The sequence below is a fragment of the Hyperolius riggenbachi genome, chromosome 1, assembly GCF_040937935.1.
Source record: "Hyperolius riggenbachi isolate aHypRig1 chromosome 1, aHypRig1.pri, whole genome shotgun sequence".
NCBI lineage: Eukaryota > Metazoa > Chordata > Amphibia > Anura > Hyperoliidae > Hyperolius > Hyperolius riggenbachi.
In genome coordinates this window covers 579,249,842-579,270,952 of record NC_090646.1, presented here as the reverse complement: position 1 = coordinate 579,270,952, position 21,111 = coordinate 579,249,842, and the positions used below count along the sequence as shown (strand labels likewise).

The 21,111-nt window shown below is 44.5% G+C and overlaps 1 protein-coding gene across 1 annotated transcript in view; it reads left to right on the top strand.

The window, feature by feature from the left end:
* FAM151B (family with sequence similarity 151 member B) overlaps positions 1 to 21,111 on the top strand; it is a 56,465-nt gene that overhangs the window by 16,241 nt on the left and 19,113 nt on the right. Inside the window, exon 4 of the mRNA XM_068271700.1 lies at positions 18,841 to 19,058. Coding sequence (XP_068127801.1) covers positions 18,841 to 19,058 — 218 coding nt within the window. The remainder of the gene's footprint in view (positions 1 to 18,840; positions 19,059 to 21,111) is intronic.

Below are 21,111 nucleotides of genomic sequence, written 5' to 3'. Positions count from 1 at the left end.
AATGCCGGCTGCCCCATGCTGCGCGCCTCTTCCAATGCCGGCTGCCCCATGCTGCGCGCCTCTTCCAATGCCGGCTGCCCCATGCTGCGCGCCTCTTCCAATGCCGGCTGCCCCATGCTGCGCGCCTCTTCCAATGCCGGCTGCCCCATGCTGCGCGCCTCTTCCAATGCCGGCTGCCCCATGCTGCGCGCCTCTTCCAATGCCGGCTGCCCCATGCTGCGCGCCTCTTCCAATGCCGGCTGCCCCATGCTGCGCGCCTCTTCCAATGCCGGCTGCCCCATGCTGCGCGCCTCTTCCAATGCCGGCTGCCCCATGCTGTCTAGCTCTTCCAATGCTGGATGCCCCAAGCTGCCCGCTCCTTCCAATGCTGGATGCCCCATGCTGCCCGCCTCTTCCAATGCTGGATGCCCCATGCTGCCCGCCTCTTCCAATGCTGGATGCCCCATGCTGCCCGCCTCTTCCAATGCTGGATGCCCCATGCTGCCCGCCTCTTCCAATGCTGGATGCCCCATGCTGCCCGCCTCTTCCAATGCTGGATGCCCCATGCTGCCCGCCTCTTCCAAAGCTGGATGCCCCATGCTGCCCGCCTCTTCCAAAGCTGGCTGCCCGCCTCTTCCAAAGCTGGCTGCCCCATGCTGCCCGCCTCTTCCAAAGCTGGCTGCCCCATGCTGCCCGCCTCTTCCACTGCTGGCTGCGCGCCTCTTCCAATGCTTGCAGAGGAAGCAAAAATTACTGCCAATGTGCAGAACTCTTCCGGCCGCGGGAGCATGATAGAGGACAAGCACAGTCACTCTTGCACAGTGGCCAGCTAACCATATTGCCTCTATGTACAGTGAGGAAATGTTTGGCATCATTAAATTGCCAGAAGTCCAGTTAGAACACCTACTGTGTTTGGCAATCCTCAAGTGTAAGGGTGTAATTGTGCAACCTACATATACACTGTGTGTAATACAGGAATCTGCATTTACAGAGGAGCAGTAGCTAGAAACTGGTGCGGAACCTGAGCGATGTTAATGCAAATATCGGACTGTCAGCTGAAATGATCACAAATGATTGTATCTGACCTTGAGGGCTGGGACCCACTAGAGCGTTTTTTGAGCGTTTAGGGAATGCTTTCATTCGCTAGCGGTTTCCCTAAACACTTGGCTAATGTAAGTGAATGGGACAGATTCCACTAGAGCAATTGTGATTAGGCAAATCGCATTCGCAGGACATGCAGGATTTTGGGAGCATCTCCATTCTCCTGTATTGTATAGGAGCAGGAAATTGCTCCCAAAATCGCTTGTGAAGCGGTACCACATATTGCTAGCAATTGCTAGAGCGCTTTGTAGTGGGTCCAAGGCCTAAAAGTCCACTGTGTGTAGAAGGCTCTAGCACACATATCTTTAGGACCTGCTGCACATTCATTGAGTAGCAGGTTTGCTTTGTAGCTGCAGACCTGTATGGAGAGAATGCACACAGACCAATGAGATACGTGTATTTGCCCTTTCTCTCTCTTCCTCTGTGTAAAGACATAAGCAGGATTGAGAGCAGCCCACGTTGGGAAGTGTCAGGCCTAAGGCGAGATAACACAGATGCTGCCTGTAATCGCAGCTGACACATTTTAGGAAAGCTGTGAGAGATGGCAGCCAGCATTGCATGCAGCAGATCCAACACATTACACACTCTCAGACAGGGCTTGGCTGCTAATCATTCCATTTGTAAATTTAAAAAAATGTATTTTGGAAGGGTTCTCTTTCAATATTTCAGCATTAAATGGATGGTGAACAGCGACACAGCTCTTCATATCCCATGTGACCATAGAAAACCATGTCTGCAACGTAATTCTCTGCCTAACCTTTATTAGGACCTCACACATATTCAATGGAAATTGTATTTACCTTTTTTTAAAAAGCAGATTTATTTTTGCTTTTTTAAATATCTTTATTCAGTTACTTTTCATATACAGTGATGTGAAAAACTATTTGCCCCCTTCCTGTTTTTGCTTAAAGAGGAACTGTAACGGCAAAACGTCCCCTGGGGGGTACTCACCTCGGGTGGGGGAAGCCTCCGGATCCTAATGAGGCTTCCCACGCCGTCCTGCGTCCCTCGGGGGTCTCGCAGCAGCCCTCCGTACAGCCGTGACGTAATATTTACCTTCCTGGCTCCTGCGCAGGCGCTCTGATGGCTGTCGGCTCCGAAGTAGGCGGAAATACCCGATCGCCGTCGGGTCCGCTCTACTGCGCAGGCGCAAGTCTCCGGCGCCTGCGCAGTAGAGCGGACCCGACGGAGAACGGGTATTTCCGTCTATTTCCGAGCCGAATGCAGCCACAGCGCCCCCGCTGGAGCCAGCACAGGTAAATATTGAAATTACAGTCGGGCCTGTCGCCGGCTGTTCAGAGGGCTGCAGCAAGACCCCCGTGGGACGCAGGACGGCGTGGGAAGCCTCATTAGGATCCGGAGGCTTCCCCCACCCGAGGTGAGTACCCCCCAGGGGATCTTTTTAAAGTTACAGAGTCGCTTTAAAAGTGGTTTGCGCCTTGGATATCTGCCATGCAGGCCATTTTTGCCCAGTCTCTTTCTTATGGTGGAGTCGTGAACACTGACCTTCATTGAGGCAAGTGAGGCCTGCAGTTTTTTAGATGTTGTCCTGGGGTCTTTTGTGGCCTCTCTGATGAGTTTTCTCTGCGCTATTGGGGTAATTTTGGTCGGCCTGCCACTCCTGGGAAGGTTCATCACTGTTCCATGTTTTTGCCATTTGTGGATAATGGCTCTCACTGTAGTTCGCTGGAGTCCCAAAGCTTTAGGGCTCTTTCACATTAGGGCAGATTTTCTGCGTTTCAACGCAAAGGGTAAAGTTTGCGTTACCCAAGGTAAAGTGAAAGTCCATAGACTTTCATTTTAGCTTTCACATATAACGCAGCCTTTTTGTGCGTTGCGTTACACTGCACCCAGGCGCAGTTTTTCAGCCGACGCTAGCTTTATGCGTTACAATGTTAGTCAATGTAAAACGCACACTATGCGCGTTTTTAATCCGTTAACGCAGGCAATCAGTCCCAGAATGCAACAGAGGAACAATGTAGAAAGTTGAAAACTAAAAGAAAAAAAAATTACCTGCGTTTTTCTATGTGCTGTAACGCATTGAAAACGGATTAAAAACGCACACTCACTGCAGTGCAACGCATACCAAAACGCATTAAAACGCATACAACAAAACGTATGCTTTGAGCGTTCTCCAACGCAAGCTCTGATGTGAAAGAGCCCTTAGAAATGGCTTTATAACTTTTACTAGACTGATCTCAATTACTTTTGTTCTCATTTGTTCCTGAATTTCTTTGGATCTTGGCATGATGTCTAGCTTTTAAGGTGCTTTTGGTCTACTTCTCTGTGTCAGATAGCTCCATTTTTAAGTGATTTCTTGATTGAAACAGGTGTGGCAGTAATCAGGCCTGGGGGTGACTACAGAAATTTAACTCAGGTGTGATAAACCACAGTTTAGATATTTTTTAACAAGGGGGGCAATCACTTTTTTCACACAGGGCCATGTAGATTTGGAGGTTTTTTTTTCTCACTAAAAAATAAAAACCATCATTTAAACTGCATTTTGTGTTCAATTATGTTATCTTTGACTAATAGTTAACGGTTTTTGATGAGCAGAAACATTTAAGTGTGACAAACATGCAAAAGAATAAGAAATCAGGTAGGGGGCAAATAGTTTTTCACACCACTGTAGGTCATATGACTGATTTTTCCATTTTCTTTTCAACCTCTGCACTGAGTAGGAAAACTGTGTGAGTAATTACATAGTCCTCTGTTCAGCTTTACTAACTATAGAGAATCTGAAAGAGAGTGAAATTAGTTTCTGCAGCAGAAAAGCAAGCTAAGGCCCCAACAGCCTTCTTTTTGGACAGGGACATCCAATGGGTGGCAAGTAATCACATGGCAGAGCTATGTTTGAAGTGAGCCAATTGGCTGAGATCTATTGTGGGACGTACAAAGGGACAGGTATTCCATCCTTACTGAAATGCTTTACCGCATCCATCCTTACTGAAATGTTTTACCACGGATTTAAACAGAACAAGTCTAACTTGAAGTAATTGAGGTAAAAGTCGCTGCTTTCAAATCTTTCCATGTTTCCATCGTTAATACCATGACCACCAATAGTTGTCATTAGCGCTGGCCTTAGAGGCCTTCTGCCTCCTATTCCCCAGGCTGGTAAGCTACTCTGCAAGGCTGTCATGTGAGTCATTGAAGTGCAAAGTAATTCTGGTCCTGACGGTAGCACTGAGGGAGGTCATGTGATTAGTATAGCATGAGGAAGCCATGACAGCTTAACAATTTCTCTTCAATTACTGTTTAAAACAAGCTTTCAAGCTGTCAACTCTTTAATGCTGCAATTTATATTAGTCGTATATGCAATATACACCAATTACTGGCGCTCTGCAACTCCATAACACAGTCAGTCTTCTATTACTCATCCACTTTCACACGAAAGCTGAAGGTTGATAATTTACTAACCTTTAATATTTTCCAGAAAATTACAATAAATGTCCGTGTTTTAGTACTGGATTTCTCAACTGATTAACTTTTTTTTTTTTTTTTTTGTTTTTTTTTTTAATTATAAAATGCAGACCATTTATTATATTAAAAGAAAATACATAGAATGCTTTAGCACAAATGTTTATGGCTGTAAGTGGGCTTGTAATTTTTTAGCGGATATAATATAAGCCGCAACGAGAGGAGCAGAAAGGATAACGTTTGAACCTTTCTTTGGAGGCGTGGCTCAAATATCTTGCATCCCATAATGCAATATACTTGAACTTCTGTTCAAGAGGCACTGTGACTACATAAAGTAGAATGCATTGTATTTATGATTCCCAATTTTGTTACGGTTATTTTTAATCCGGTTTTCAGCACAAGAAACGCTTTCTGTACCTATATAATGCTGTTTATTGGTGTATACCAGGGGTACCCACACTTTTTCGGCTCGCGAGCTACTTTAAAATTCGCCGAGGCCAGGAGATCTACCGACGTTTTAAATGCACCAACCCCCCCCCCCCCCCCCCGAAATGTAGCTAGGTACAGGTCCCCTCAGTACAGGTTAGCTAGGTATAGGTTCCCTCAGTACAGGTTAGCTAGGTATAGGTCCCCTCAGTACAGGTTAGCTAGGTTAAGTTCCCCTCAGTACTGGTTAGCTAGGTATAGTTCCCCTCAGTACTGGTTAGCTAGGTATAGGTCCCCCTCAGTACAGGTTAGCTAGGTATAGGTCCCCCTCAGTACAGGTTAGCTAGGTATAGGTCCCCCTCAGTACAGGTTAGCTAGGTATAGGTCCCCCTCAGTACAGGTTAGCTAGGTATAGGTCCCCCTCAGTACAGGTTAGCTAGGTATAGGTCCTCCTCAGTACAGGTTAGCTAGGTATAGGTCCTCCTCAGTACAGGTTAGCTAGGTATAGGTCCCCCTCAGTACAGGTTAGCTAGGTATAGGTCCCCCTCAGTACAGGTTAGCTAGGTATAAGTCCCCCTCAGTACAGGTTAGCTAGGTATAAGTCCACCTCAGTACAGGTTAGCTAAGTATATGTGCCTTCTTCAGTAGAGGTTAGTTAGGTATAGGGCGGGCACATGTAATCACTTACCTCCCTTCAACTGTGGAGGCTTGTCATCTCCCCATACAGGCCTCCTCGTACAGGCCATGTGCAGCAGCGATGCGGGCAGCCATGACACCTCGTGCGTGCAGCCTTCATCACACAGGCTGCTGAGGGAGCGCTCCAGCGGCCAGCGTGAGAGGAGGCGAAAGTGTTGCCTCCAGCGCCGCCCCCAGCCATGACACTGCCGCCCTGGCCTCTCAGCCGCGCCTCTCTCCTCTCCTGAACAAATCAGCGGCCAGCAGCAGAATCTGATAGGAAGCGGCCGCGTTCTACAGCTGCTGGCCACAAAATTCAATGGGATGCGGCCAGGAGGCCGCGATCTACCAATCAGGCGGTCGCGATCTACCGGTAGATCGCGATCGACCTATTGGGCAGCCCTGGTATATACGGTAACCCTCACCTGGTCACTTCCAGTGATGTTGAGCTATGCATAATTCTGCTCACAGTGCACTCTGGAAGAGCTGGGCCCATATGTAATTCACTTTTTCTCCTGAATTTTCTCCTAGGTGATACCAGTATTTTCACACCTTGTCATAAAATGCATTTTAAACCACCAACCAGCAAGAACATACTCAAAATGATTTTGACAGTACAGTGGAACCTTAGTTTGCAAGCATAATTCATTCCAGAAACATGCTTGTAATCCAAAGTGTTCTTATACCAAAGCAAATTTTCCCATAAAAAGTAATGGAAACCCAGTTGATTTGTTCCACAATCCAAAAACAGTTATAGTAAAATAGTATAAAAATATAAACAAGTATTTCACTATAACTATAAAGGTGGGTACACACATCAGATAAAAGTCTTTGGAAAATAAAAGATCATAGACCAATTTTACCCCCTTCCATGTAGTATGAGAGCCATACCTACACAGTCTATTCAATGGAGCTGAACTCCCCATCAGACAGAAATCTTTGCAAGATGCTGCACACACAGATGCTGTACAGACACAAAAGATCAGTATGTGCAAAAGATCTGTTCCTGCCAAAGATCCGTTCCTGCAAATTGCATTCATAGTCTGAGATCTGCAGATCATCATACACACCTTGTTTAACTGACATTCATCTGCAGATCTTACAATCTGCAGATCTGAAGATCCTTCCTGGTGGATCTGATCTGCAGATGAATGTCCGTTAAACAAGGTGTGTATGAGGATCTGCAGATATAGACTATGACTGCATTTTGAAGATACTGATCTGTTGCATGTGTGCAGGATCTTGCAAAGATTTTTATCTGATGTGGAGTTCAGCTCAATAGAATAGACCAGGGGTGCCCACACTTTTTCGGGTCGCGAGCTACTTTCAAAATGACCAAGCTTAGGAGATCTACCAACATACGCATGCACCACGACCCCCCCCCCCCCCCCCCCCACACACACACACACACACACACACACACACACACACACACACACACACACACACACACACACACACACACACACACACACACACACACACACACACACACACACACACACACACACACACACACACACACACACACACACACACACACACACACACACACACACACATATATCCCAGCACAGTTAGGCACATGGTTGGTCACAGAAACCTTCCCTCACAGAGTGTCATGGTCCCCTCCCACCCCGTCACAGAACCCTTCTCTTCAACACCCGTCCCCATTATAGGAGCACATGGCTCCTATAATCAAATCTATAAACGCCCCCCCCTCCAACCACCACAAAAAATTATTAGACTCAATCAAGCAATCCCACCATCTTCATCAAATCTAAAATTCCATATGCCCAGTTGCCCACCTTGCAGAGCAGTCTCTTTAGCCCCCTCCATCAGTCGCCTCTTTTCGCCTCACAAGAGCGGGGATGACAGTCACTGAAGACCCGCGGGACTTGGGGAGGCGTGGCCACACAGCTTGCATCACAGAGCCTGAAGGGGAAGCAGAGGCTCCCCATTTGCTCCTCTCCCCTTCAGCCACGCCTCTCCCCATGACAGCCGAGGCTACACGAAATTTCACAGCCGCATCCACGCAGCGGCTAAATATGACAGGACGCGGCCGGATGGCCGCGATCTACTCAGAGGGCGGTCGCGATCTACCGGTAGATGGCGATCGACGTATTGGGCACCCCTGGTGCAGAGTATGGCTCTCATACTACATGGAAGAGGGTAAAATTGGTCTGTGATCTTTCATTTTCCAAAGACTTTTATCTGATGTGTGTACCCACCTTCTGAATTATTGTGTGTGTGTGCGTGCGTGCGTGCGTGCGAATAAATTGAAAAAAATGCACCTTTATTTCCAAATAAAATATTGGCGCCATACATTGTGATAGGGACATACTTTAAATGGTGTAATAACCGGGACAATAGGTCAAATACAATGTGTGGGTTTTAATTATGGTAGCATGTATTATTTTAAAGCTATAATGGCTGAGAAATAATACTTTTTTTTCATTTTTTTTTCTTAATATTCCCATTAAAATGTATTTAGAAAAAAATGATTCCTAGCAAAATGTACCACCCAAAGAAAAAACAAGATATAGATGGAGGCTTGATTATGGATGGGGAGAGGGGAGGAAGAACTGCAATTTCCTCCACACCCATATTCAACGCTCTGCCTCGGTTAAAGATTACGACTGAGTAGAACGGGGTCAACAAGCCAGAGGGGGAACGATGGTGCTAGTTCCACAGCACCAGTAACATAAACGATATTAAAAATATCGGGGCCAAGGTCTGGGTCAGGGGTACTTTAACAAGGAACTTATTCAGTGACCGTTACTTTTGAGGATTTCATGAATTCTCAGGGATATATTTATTTTCAAAAGCACTTAGTGAATGGCAGTTGCTCTGTCCAACTGCCAAAAAACTATAGGGCGCAGGGAATCGGGCCAGCATCATTGTTTAGATCCTGTTTCGGGAATATCTTTATAAAGAATAAAAGCCTTGCTGAAAATCCCCTATGAAGAGCTGGTCTAGTCCAAAACCTGTCACTTCTGTCAGATTTCTACTGCCTACTGTAAGTGACAGCAACATAGGGGAAAAGTAATTTATGGCTCCTTTTACTCTGGGAAAAAAAATGTACTTCTTATTTGTATGTTTGCACATATTTAAAATTTTAAATTTTTTTGCTGTAGTGCCCCTTTAAGTACAATCCTGCAGTGCCAAAGGGAAAAGAGCGATCGGCTCCGTTGTGATGACGTGACGCATGTATACCCCCCCCCCCCTTTTTTTTTTTTTTTTCACAGAAATGTTTGTTTGTATTGGAAAGCACTGTTGAACCAAGTTACTCTCAATCTAAGGTTTTTCTGTGCTTTTTCATCGACTTTTTGGTACTTTTTTAAATTTTATAATGCTTAAAAGTTACTTTTTAATAGAGCCTGTTCCACTGCCTCAGTTTGTTTCCCATCATGAAATAAATGGGATGTTCTCAAAACAAAATGGAAAAAAATAAATAAAAAGTGGAATATTCAAACCAGTTACCTCAGCTTAACCTGAAAGGGGTTACAACAATAATTATTTGCACCAGGGTGGCTGAAACAAGCAATTACACATTTTTGTTCAGAGACTTTTGACTTTGTGCATGTAACAAACAACCCCAACCACAAGGGTCTCCTTAAAAACAATTTGAGCCAAAGGAGAGCCCTCAACTGACATTAACCCCCCTGGTGGTATGCTTGGGCAAAGAATTAGCAGCTTGGGGCGGTAAGCCTGAGCTATGCCCGGGCTAGCTAAAATAAGCAGCTCCTGCTGCTTACCTGATTCCCGCACAATCCGCGCTGCCCAGTGGGATTCCAGGGTTCTTCTTTAGGCCACCAGGATCCCGATCTCCTCTCTCCTTCCTGTGTATCCCGGTGGGCAATCAGCGGCAGTACGGAGCGGTGTGACGTCATCGGGGGCAGTGCTGCAGTTAAAGTGGACCCAAACTCAAGCACAAGACAGACGGGAAACAGATAAATGCAGCCTGCACACATGGAGAGAGTTTAGCCTGCCTAATCTGGACGCGATCTGTGGTAACAGGGCTGAAGGTAAACATAGAGAAATGCACCCAGTATGTATGGAGAGTTTAGCCTGTCTAATTCCTCCTCATTTTTCTCTAATCTAAAGTTGTAATTTGATCTCTCGTGTCACATGACTGCCATGGCACAGATGGCAGATAAGCTAATTTGAAAGCACTGGATGTTAACAATATAGCCATTTGGTTCCCAACTGCTTCTGAGCTAAGCGCTTCTGCTGATCTGCCTTACTGATCTCGATTTTTTACTATTCCTCTGCCTGGATTTTGGCTACTCTGCCTGCCGCCTGCACCGACCTCTGCCTGGATTTTGGCTACTCTCTGCCTGCCGCCTGCACCGACCTCTGCCTGGATTTTGGCTACTCTCTGCCTGCCGCCTGCACCGACCTCTGCCTGGATTTTGGCTACTCTCTGCCTGCCGCCTGTACCAACCTGCCTGGATTTTGGCTACTCTCTGCTTGCCACCTAAAACTGATGGCAAAGGAAAAAAAATTCCGAAAGGAATCGCGCTTTCACTGCACCGATTGTGATGTCACCCTCTGTGCCATTACCGGTTTCAAAATATACCACACGCAGGAGCTGTATTGAGTATATATGTACATACTGTATAGTCTGGTGTCTTATTTGTACAGTTTCACTATTTTTAAAGTGTATTTGTAAGGCTTGGTGGTGTATTCTCCACAGTCAGCATGCAACGCATGAGCTGACGTGGAGGAGGTACACACACTAGCACCAGGAAACAGGCTATCCCTAGTATAGTGGAGGGGAGGACTGACTCCAAAAGGAGATTGTGGCGCACAGAGCCGGTGCAGATCCGACAGCCACAAACAATGCTTTCGCTATAACGTCTCAGCGCAAAGTAGCGCTGAGCGCATAAACCAGAACTGAGGAGATCAGGACAGGTAGACAGAATGAACGCTTGCTAGCTAGCCGCTACTTAGTGACAGCAAGCGTCCACAACAAGACAGACTGGAATGAGGCAGCCAATGCGTTGCAGCGATGGCGTGCCTCACAAAGACAGGACAGGATAGTCAGGAAATAGCAGGATCGAGATAGATGAACGTAACACAGATAAATATACAATAAGTATGTTTTCCTAGCGTATTACAATTACAGCTATCAATGAAACTATTTGTAACGTCTGACTAACATATGTATATATCGGCAATGAACCGATATATGACATAAGCAGGAACACTGACTTAGGACTGGAACGATACAGGGAACAGGACTCAGAAGGATTCGCTATCTCTTCGCAGAGATGAACGCAATCCACAAACGGTAACAGGACAGGATTCAGAAGGATTCGTTATCTCCTCGCAGAGATGAACGCAATCCACAAACAGGACCAGGAACAGGATAACTAGCTCAGCACGGGTTATCAACGTGCTAGAACTGACTAGCTGAACACAGGATATAAACAGTTCGTGTACGTATATATCAGCGTCACTGATGTATCAACGTAACACGAATACAAGGAAAATAATAAACGTGCTGGTATGCATATATATGGGCAATGAACCAATATATGATGCAAAACCAGCAAAGTATCTTTAGAACAAGAAACACGATCGGGGGCTGAAGCGACAGCAAGACAGGCTTAAACTGAAGCTATGAAAACCCGAGGAGTCCTGCAGGAAGCAGATCTTTATACTGAGGTCATCCAATGGGAGCAGACATGCAGATTCCCACACAGGTGAATGATAATCAGTCACAAGCTGACAGCAGGGAAAGGCAGACAAAGCTATGCAGCTTGCATGGAAAGAGATCAGAACTGCCTGAGCTGCAGCACTACTACTTCCAGCAATACCTGCTGCAGCAGCGATCATGACAGTATTCATAAATTTAATTTCAACAATTTTGTGTTCAAGTCTCTTATGATACACGGGATGTCTACAAAAGCTTTATTCTGACATATTTTGGTGAGTTATGACTTAAGAATTGGACGCCGATGTTCACCTTCTGCCACATGATATCTGTGAGTTTGGCTATATGACTGCCGAACTTCAGCAACCAAATTTTACACTTGGCATGCCATAGTTGCAATGTATTAATTGTAGTCTATGGAGGCTCTCAAATTTGAAATGGGGGTCGGCACCCTTTTTATGAATCTCATCTCTAAAGTTCTGTTGCCCTGTGCTTCATTATTTTGTCATATTTACGTTATAGTGGGGGTGAGCCAAGATATGAAAACTCTGGGGAAATGTTTACAAACTTTAAGCATATGCAAAAATACCTCTAATACATACATGTCAAACTCCAGCCCGTGGGCCAAATCTGGCCTTTGGGGCCTTAAGATTTGGTCCTCAGGTCGTTTCCCCACTTTGCATTCTGTTTGGCCCACTCTAGATAACCAGACATCTGGGAATCGTACAGATGAGTGAGGGAGGACCATTAAATGTCAGGGAACTGTATAGGGGAATTTGGGGGGCTGTTAGACACCAGGGAGCTTTTATAAGGGAGAGTGGTGGCCACTAGACATTGACGCCGGCCCGCTACTTGGTGCCAGAGCTCAATTTCGGCCCACTTTGTATTCGAGTCTGACACCCCTGCTCTAATATGTCTTAATGAATACATTATCAGACCAAGCAATGCTTTTTAAGGTAACTTGGAGTCTCTCTGTAAGAAACTAATGTCAAACAACAAAGGTACAATCATTTTAGTAGCAGAGTTTTGTTTCTATTAATGATCTCAGTGTGTTGACAGATTTCTCAAGTTATAATGCGTAGGTTGTACTAAAAAAATGCAGAATAAATCTAGAAGCTGTAGGTGTTTTGTCAAGAATTTTAGTCAAATAGAACATGTCACTTTTGAAATTAATCTACTAGAAGTTTTCTTGCTCAGATGCACATTATATAACTTGAAATTATACTTCACTTTAATTGTGATAGAACCCACAGCCCACATTCATCTGAAGGCTTACATCAGTGTATGACACTATGGATTTATAGTATGCAACAGCTGAATGACAGCCATTGACTTCAGGTAGAATATGTATTGTGCTCCGTAGTGCAGAAATAGCCAGAGTAAAGGGTTATTCCATCCAGTAGAGGCTCGTCTGCAGTGGCCCTCTAAGTCAGGGTCAGGTGACCCCAGCTAGATACCTACAAGCCATGCAGAGCAATGTGCTGAATCCTCCTATGAGTTAACGTGAACCAAACACCTTTTTTTTTTTTTTTTTTAAGCTCCCAGGTCATCTCAATGGCATGTTAAATGTGCATGCCAACAATGTGACTCATTGATTAAAAAAAGTACATTTTACCTCTTTTTACATTTAAAGGTTTAGCAGAGGGTTTTATTACCTACTTCCGAGCCCTACCTGACAGCACAAGTTTCAGGCAGATAAGGACTGATGTACAGTAAAACCTTGGATTGAGAGTAACTTGGTTTAAGAGTATTTTGATATACAAACAAACATTTTTGTGAAATTAGTATACATGTGTCACATCATCACAACTGAGCCAATAGTTCTCTCTTTGGCGCTGCTGGATTGTATTAATTGTACTTAATCTGAGTGTAGACTGTGCAAAGTCGCATTTTTATGAAATCCTCAAATGTAACTGTCATTGGATAAGTTCCTTGTGAAGGCCACCCACAAAAAAAGGTTGGGGCAAGCCAATAGATGACAGTGATTCTGTTAGTCTTGTTTACATTTTTATTTTATACTATTTTACTATAACTATTTTTGGGTTGTGGAACAAATCAACTAATTCTTATGGGGAAATTCGCTTTGATATGAGTGATTTGGATTACAAGCATGTTTCCGAAACAAATTATGTTCGTAAGCCAAGGTTCCACTGTAATTATTAGATGGCACACAATAGCAGAGGGCAAGCAAACGCTTTCATAAGCAGTGGCGGGAAGGAATAACACCGTGCTCCAAAGAGGTTACAGAAGTCACAGATGCTATCTTCACATCTTCCCCTGAATAAATAATGGGCAGCTAGAAGGGGAGGCAGCTGCTGTAGCTATTATAAACTAGGGGAAAAAAAATGGTGCTTGGTTCCCTTTAACCTCCCTGGCGGTCAATTAAATTCGCCAGGGAGGCAGCGCAGCACTTTTTTTTTTTTTTTTTTTCAAATCATGTAGCTAGCCTAGCACTAGCTACATGATAGTCGCTGAGCAGCAGCATCCCCCCACCCACTCCGATCGCCTCCGGCGACAAGGCCCCTCAGGAAATCGTGTTCTGAACGGGATTTCCATGAGGGCTTCCCCCGTCGCCTTGGCAACGGGCGCGATGACATCGTCACATCAGAGGGAGTCCCAATCCACCCCTCAGCGCTGCCTGGCACTGATTGTCCAGGCAGCGCACAGGGTCTTGGGGGGCACCCTCTAACGCGGCGAATCAGTGCGGAGCGGCGGCGATCGTAAGTAATACGCAGCTAGCAAATATGCAAATCGGCCCAGCGGGGCCTGAGCAATCCTCCGCAGCGGCTTACCCCGTGTCCAGCAAGGGGTTACCGCTAAGGAGGTTAACACGCCACATTTAGACATGTGAAAACCGTAAACCTAAAGACTAAGATCTCTTATGTAGTTCCAGGAACAAAGGTTTGTTTTTGTAACTTTCTTAAATGTTTCTGTCTGTTTCTAACCATAAACAATTATCTGCAATACATTGTTTTGTTTTTTTTATCTATCACTGTCTGAATTTCCAGTAAGTCTTCTCACACGTTGCACAGTCTAATGAAGAGACTCTCTACTCTGGGGTAACCTGTCAGAAGAAAAAAATCCACACATAAAACCCAGAGGGACAGTCACTGAATACATTTGCATATTAACAAGCATCTACACGTCATTCTTAAGAAACTACGTTCACGATGTGCATAGATTTTCAGGAATTTCTGTACCGCGTACAGATGAGTACATAGCGTTCTTGTCCTTAAGAATATATACAATTAACCAATTGTGCAGGCTCGATAGGCCAGGTATAAACTACAAAATGGCAAAAACAAACAACCTGACTGACATTTAACCAGCAAAATAAATGACCCAACTCTACCATAATGGGCCATAATGTCAGACTTGCCAGCATCACCTGATTCATCTGCCCTTAGCACCCAACAGGGTCTGAGGAAAACAGGAGAGGATAGCAGTGGCGGTCGGTGCACAGCAACCAGGAGACTACTATGCCAGTGCCTGGTATACAGCACAGACTTCGGGTAAGTCATTGTGACGGAAGTCAGGTACGCACATGTTTCCCACTGCTCTGGCTTTCTAATACTCGGCTATCGATCCAGTGAAACCGGCAATTAAATTTTTTTGAGTGGTGATCATGTCTGGCCGTCTTGTCCCACCTGACTTCAGGGTAAAGGGTCTATAGAAAAGTATAGGATGGTTGCGAATGGCCTGCATAGTTCACGTTACTTGCAAAGAAACAAGTAGCGACCATTTGCCGGCGAACGGGTTTAGCTTGCGGGAGATCACACAACATGGGCGAATTACACGGCTAATGTCAATCATTTGATCTATCTTCTTTTTTTTCTTATTTTTAATTTATTGATTTCCTTCCCCCTCCCCCCAACACTATCCTTTCAGTAAAGTTCTTTAAAGTGGACCCAAATTAAAAATACAAGATTTCAGAAATAAAATCTATTTTCTAAAGTATAATAATAGCAGCCTTTTTTCAGCTGCATGATGACAAATATAAAATATTTTACATTTAATGGAGGAACCCCTCCCTTCCTTTCATATTGCCGGGATAGAATCCAGCAAACTGGTGGAGTAGGGGGTGTCCGGCAAAGGAGGAATTGCTAATGGCTGCCACCTGTATAACCCTCGTTATGAAAAGAGAAGGGTGAAAAGCATGCACTGAAATGCTCATAGGCTTGAAGGAGTGTTTATTTGTCTTTGTATGTGTCATAATGGTGCAATTAAATATTTTGAATTAAAAAAAAAAAGTTGGTTTGGGTCCGCTTTGAGTGTGTGTTTATAATGTACACATAAAGATTAGGGATGATGAATGAGATGCAAATTGTTCTGAAACTATGCAAATTTTTGCAGTTTGAAAACAGACCTATCAATTTAAACCCAGGTTTAAATTGATTGGTCCATTTTCAAGCTGCATATAGTTGCATACATTTGCATCAACTCGGAACAATTTGCATATCTGTGATCATCCCTAATAAACATATGTTTGAGGCTCCTTTCACAGTACGGCGTGGTAGTACTCTCCCTCAGTGCAGTGGCTATTAATCTCTATGAGATTGGCCACCATACCTGCTGTGTGACATGATACGACAAAAGTGCTTCTGGCGAGACAGACTCTGCGCTACCGCTTGTTGCATGATTCCATTGGAGTCAATGGGTGCACATGCACATCCTGGATTAAGTCCAACTCTCTTCCTGTCTGGAAGTATGCACGTGACTTAACCACCTGGGCGTTCCGGACGAGCTCAGCTCGTCCAGTAACACCGTGGTGGATTGCTCAGGCCCTGGTGGGCATAATTTTTTTTTTTTTTTTAAACACGCAGCTAGCACTTTGCTAGCTGCGTGTCTTACCCGCTCGTCGCCGATCCGCCGCTACCCGCATTGAAAGAGGGCCCCCCCGCAGACCCCTTGCGCAGCCTGGCCAATTACCGCCAGGCTGCGCTATGGGGTGGATCGGGACTCCCCCTGACGTCATGACGTCCTTCCATTCGTTGCCATGGCGATGGGGAAAGCCCTACAGGAAATCCCGTTCAGAATGGGATTTCCTGATGGGTTTGATCGCCGGCGATCTGACAATGTCAGAAACTCCTGATCTGCTGCATGCTTGTTCAGGGTCGATGGCTAAAAGTATTAGTGGCAGAGGATCAGGCGGATAGCCAGGTAACTGGTATTGCTTAAAAGGAAATCATTATGGCAGCCTCCATATGTCCTCTAAATGTCAGACATCTGCATCACTTGCACGCAGGCTTGGGGGGAGAGAGGGGGTGCATGCAGATTTCCCTATCGGTGCTCTTTGCTGCTGGGATAAATCTGCAATGGTGCGATTCGCTGTGATAGGCGCTAATGCTGCACGCAAATCACACCATACCAAGTGTCAAACTAGCCTCAAACTATATTAATACTCATGAATCTACACTTTTCTGTCAGTACGGTAAAAAAATGTAGCGAGCCCCTCCATGACCGCATTTTATTTTAAACCAGCCTTTTCAGCTTTAAATCCTGTTTCGTCTTTATCTGCTGTGCGGATGTATGTAACATGTATAAATAGATTAGTAAATGACGGCATACAACTTACACAGCCATTTACAAAGAAATAGGGGCTTGGGTTTTTTGACTATGGGCAGACGTCTTTTATTGTTACACTTCAGTGCTAAACTAGCTGTTGATGTGCGTGTTGTCTGTAGGTGAAAAGCATTCTTGAATCTGCCGTCATTTAGTACAACAGATACGTGGGCATGCTTCGCGCATAATAGTAGTTCTCTCATCATCTGGAAAGCCTCCCTCTGTATTCTACACGCAGGCGATCAGTATTCAGAAAAGTTAGTATATGTAAAATAAACCATCATAAATGGTAAGTGTCTATCGCCACAATGGTTCAACTCACACTATTCCTGTGAGCAGTGTATTCCTACTATCCTAGGATAATGTGTACTGTATGTGGTGTGCAAAGCTTATTACTCCCCTGTTTATATTAAAAAAAAAAAGGCAAACATAGGTCTCAATTCACTAAGGTTAACTCCTGTCTTTAATAACTCTTCTGAGCCGTTTTACAGTTATCACCATGGTGATATAATTGTGATAACTGTAAAACAGCTCTGAAGAGTTATTAAAGACAGGAGTTATCCTTGGTGAATTGAGGCCATATTCTTTAAACGGCACCACTGCAATATTCCGGGATTACCTAAGATGAGGGTTGCCACCTCATCCCTTTAAATACAGACACATCTAAGTTATACTGTTTCTGGGACTACTCAAACATAATTGGTGCCTAAACTGCATCTAAATAACAATAAGGCATGTATAATTCATATTGCCACCTCATCCTTTAAAGGGATGAGGTGGCAACCCTGCCTGAGAACAGTCAAGCATGCCAAAGTATTTAGATGGATACCTTGCAACCATGGTAACAGCTCAGCTCAGTGTTGTATGGGCTTCCCTTAAGTTTTCATATCGCTGGCTTTGTGGTCAACAGGTGGACTGATTTTTAGTATTGCTTGACAAAATTCTTTGATTTTCTGTGCTGCAGGTTCCATATGTAGGAGTAGGGAGTATGCACCTCTCATGCTAAATGTATTTATTATTTATGTTAATGTAAGGCACAAGTACCTGTATTATAATTAATTTGTAAACCCCCAACATATTCTGTGATGCTGTACAGAGTAGGAAACAAACATGGGATACACAATTATACAGACAGCGCAGAGGCATAACAGTTCATGACGCCCCCCCCATCTCACAAGAGTCATAAAACAAGTGTGGCCATCATGATCTTCACACCCATAACAAGTGTAGCCACAATAACACCTGATCTGAAGTATAATCCCCTGTATCGGTGAAAGGGAAGGTTAGTTGCTGGGGACCCCAACAGCTCTGGGCACACCTGCGATCGCTTTTCTTCTTTGCTCTAAAAGCTTATTTACAGCATATAATACCACAATATTTTTTTTTTTTTTTTTTTTAGCAGAACAAAGGGTTAAAACACAGGACTTACTTTTTCAATAGAAAGCTCCCTGCAGGGAGATCCCATCTGAACTGTTGATAACCTTATCTTTTGTTTACTTAATAGTAGCAGAGAGGAATGTAAACATTCCCTGACTGTGCAGAAACTTCTAATGTGTCCAGAACTGATGCAGAACTTATTACCGGGTACATAACAATATAAATACACCAGTTATGAATAAAATGCAATGGCAGCTTTCAGAGCAAATAAAACTGTACTTTGGGAACTTTTAATTTCTTAATGAATAATAATACTTATGCACAAAAGCAAATATGATAACTGTATGGGATACAAAAAGTAGGAAAACACATTTTTTATTGAATATTATGTGAGTTTAATACCACTTTAATACAGAATTGGTAGACCTGAGACAAATGTAACTAACATGATGAACAAAATGTATACCAACTTCCCACACATAAAAGGGCGAGAGAACCCTGCCCTTGTGAGCTTACAATCTGTATCCCTTTGCATGTAATGTATTCATTAAATACGTTTAGATCTGCCTGGGGAATGTGCTTGGTATTAATAGATAGCAGCGTGTTTTCTCTTTTTAACAATAGCTGCTCTTTTTCCCCAGTTTGGAAGCTGTGCTGCCATCCATGGAAACATTGGATAAGCTAAGAAATGACATCAAGCAGCCTGTATGGATCAATGCAGATATACTTCCTGGCCCTGGGGGATCCGCCAAGCCAGTGGATGCCAAAGAATTCCTGCAGACTGTTACATCATTCTTCCCTGATGTGACGTTGTCATTGGGCTGGACCACAGGCTGGCTACCAGACCGAGATAATGAAGGTAATCCACACACGCATGGCCCTCAATAGCACTTTGGTATTACGCATTATTGGACCATTCGATCCAATGCAACTCTATGGGCCATCAATCTGCTGCCAGCAGCACATCGACCTAGATTTTCCATCCTGTCAGATCAAATCGATCGAATGGGGAATTTGATAGTCGATATCTGATCGATCGATGGCTGAAATCGACCAGTGTATGTGCCCCTTTACTCTTGCTGATTACTTGCAGATAAGGGTGAATTAGGCAGGCTAATCTCTCTAAACACACACAAAGTGAATTATGTGTTTTCCTTGTCTGCTGTGCAGGAGTTTGAAGTGCTTGAGAGCTGCAGCCACTAGGAACACTCAGTGGGCCACCCTGGAGTGTGAACCTCCCTGGTGGTATGATTATTTCCAGATTATTATTATTATTATTATTTTTTTTACAAAAGCGCTGCAATTTTCTCTCAAGCTTTCAGAGCCAAATATTCATACCGCTTGATAGATCTGCGGCATCCCTGCACATTCCACACCTCCAAAGGATCCAACTCAAGATTACTGCTCTGAGCTGAGTATTTCCTTCCCGGGCCTGACTCGGGGTTACAGCTAAGGTGGTAAGGAGTCTTGACCAAGAACTCCTTACTGAAGAAATAACTGGCTTCAGCCAGGATTTGAAACCTGGGCCCGTATGCAATAAACGTTTTCACCCGAGTGCTCTCCTAGAAGATAGTTTTCATCTTCTCTAAAAAATAACATGTCAGCATTTTACAATTTAAAAATGTACCCAAAAGTTGGTGAAAAAGTACTATCAAATTTATTTTGAGTGTTTTCTTGCTTGCCGGTGGTTTACAAGGCATTTTATGGCATGGTGGGAAAATTTCACATAGGAGAAAACTCAGGTGAAAAAATGTATTGCATATGGCCCCTGGTCTCCTGTTTTAAAGGTGGTGTCTAACTAGTGCACTATCCAGTCACATAGTTGAAAAAAGGACCTCGAGATGTCCACTGGTGAATACAACTAAAACTACTGATATTGTACTTTTAGGCTGTGATAATTCCAATGATAAAATATTAGTAAAATTGAATATCCCTAAACCTAACCCTACTCCCACACGAACAATCCCTTTACCAATACCTAACACTAACTAAAACCCTACACCGATGCCTAACACTAACTGCCTTTGCCTTCCACCACCAATGACTGCCTCCCCCACTGCTGCCTAACCGTAACATTACTACCCCTACCCGACTCTTGCTGCCTAATCTTAAATCTGTCACTATCCGCACCACTGACTATGCTATTTGTAGCCCTCATTTTTATAGTGGCCGGTACAAACTCTATATGTAAACGATTACTAATATGGGGCCTATGGGGCGGTCAAACTTCCGCAGCGCCTCCAGTGCCCAAATTTCCTTATGGACTCCCTGTTGTCCCTTTACAGTGCCCTCCTGGTCTCACTGTTGTCCCTTTACAGTGCCCTCCTGGTTTTCTTGTTGTCCCTCTAGTGCCCTCCTGCACTCCTGTTGTCCCTTTATATAGTGCCCTCCTGGACCCCTATTGTCCCTTTATACAGTGCCATTCTTGTTGTCCCTTTACAGTGCTTTGTTGGTCTCCCTGTTGTCCATTTACAGTGCCCTCCTGGTCTCCCTGTTGTCCCTTTATAGTGCCCTCCTGGTCTCCCTGTTGTCCCTTTATTGTGCCTTCCTGGACTCCTTGTTGTCCCTTTATACAGTGCCCTCCTTGTTGTCCCTTTACAATGCCCTCCTGGACCCCGGTTGTCCCTTCATATAGTGCCCTCCTTTTTGTCCCCATACAGTGCCCTCATTGTTGTCTCTTTACAGTGCCTTTCTGGACCCCTATTGTCCTTTTAGACAGTGCCCTCATTGTCCCTTTATACAGTGCCCTCCTGGATCCCTTTTGTCCCTTCATACAGTGCCCTCCTTGTTGTCCCTTTACAGTGCCCTCCTGGACCCCTGTTGACTCTTTTATACAGTGCACTCCTGGACCCCCTGTTGTCCCTTTTATACAGTGCCCTCCATGACCCTTGTTCCTTTATACATTCCCCTCC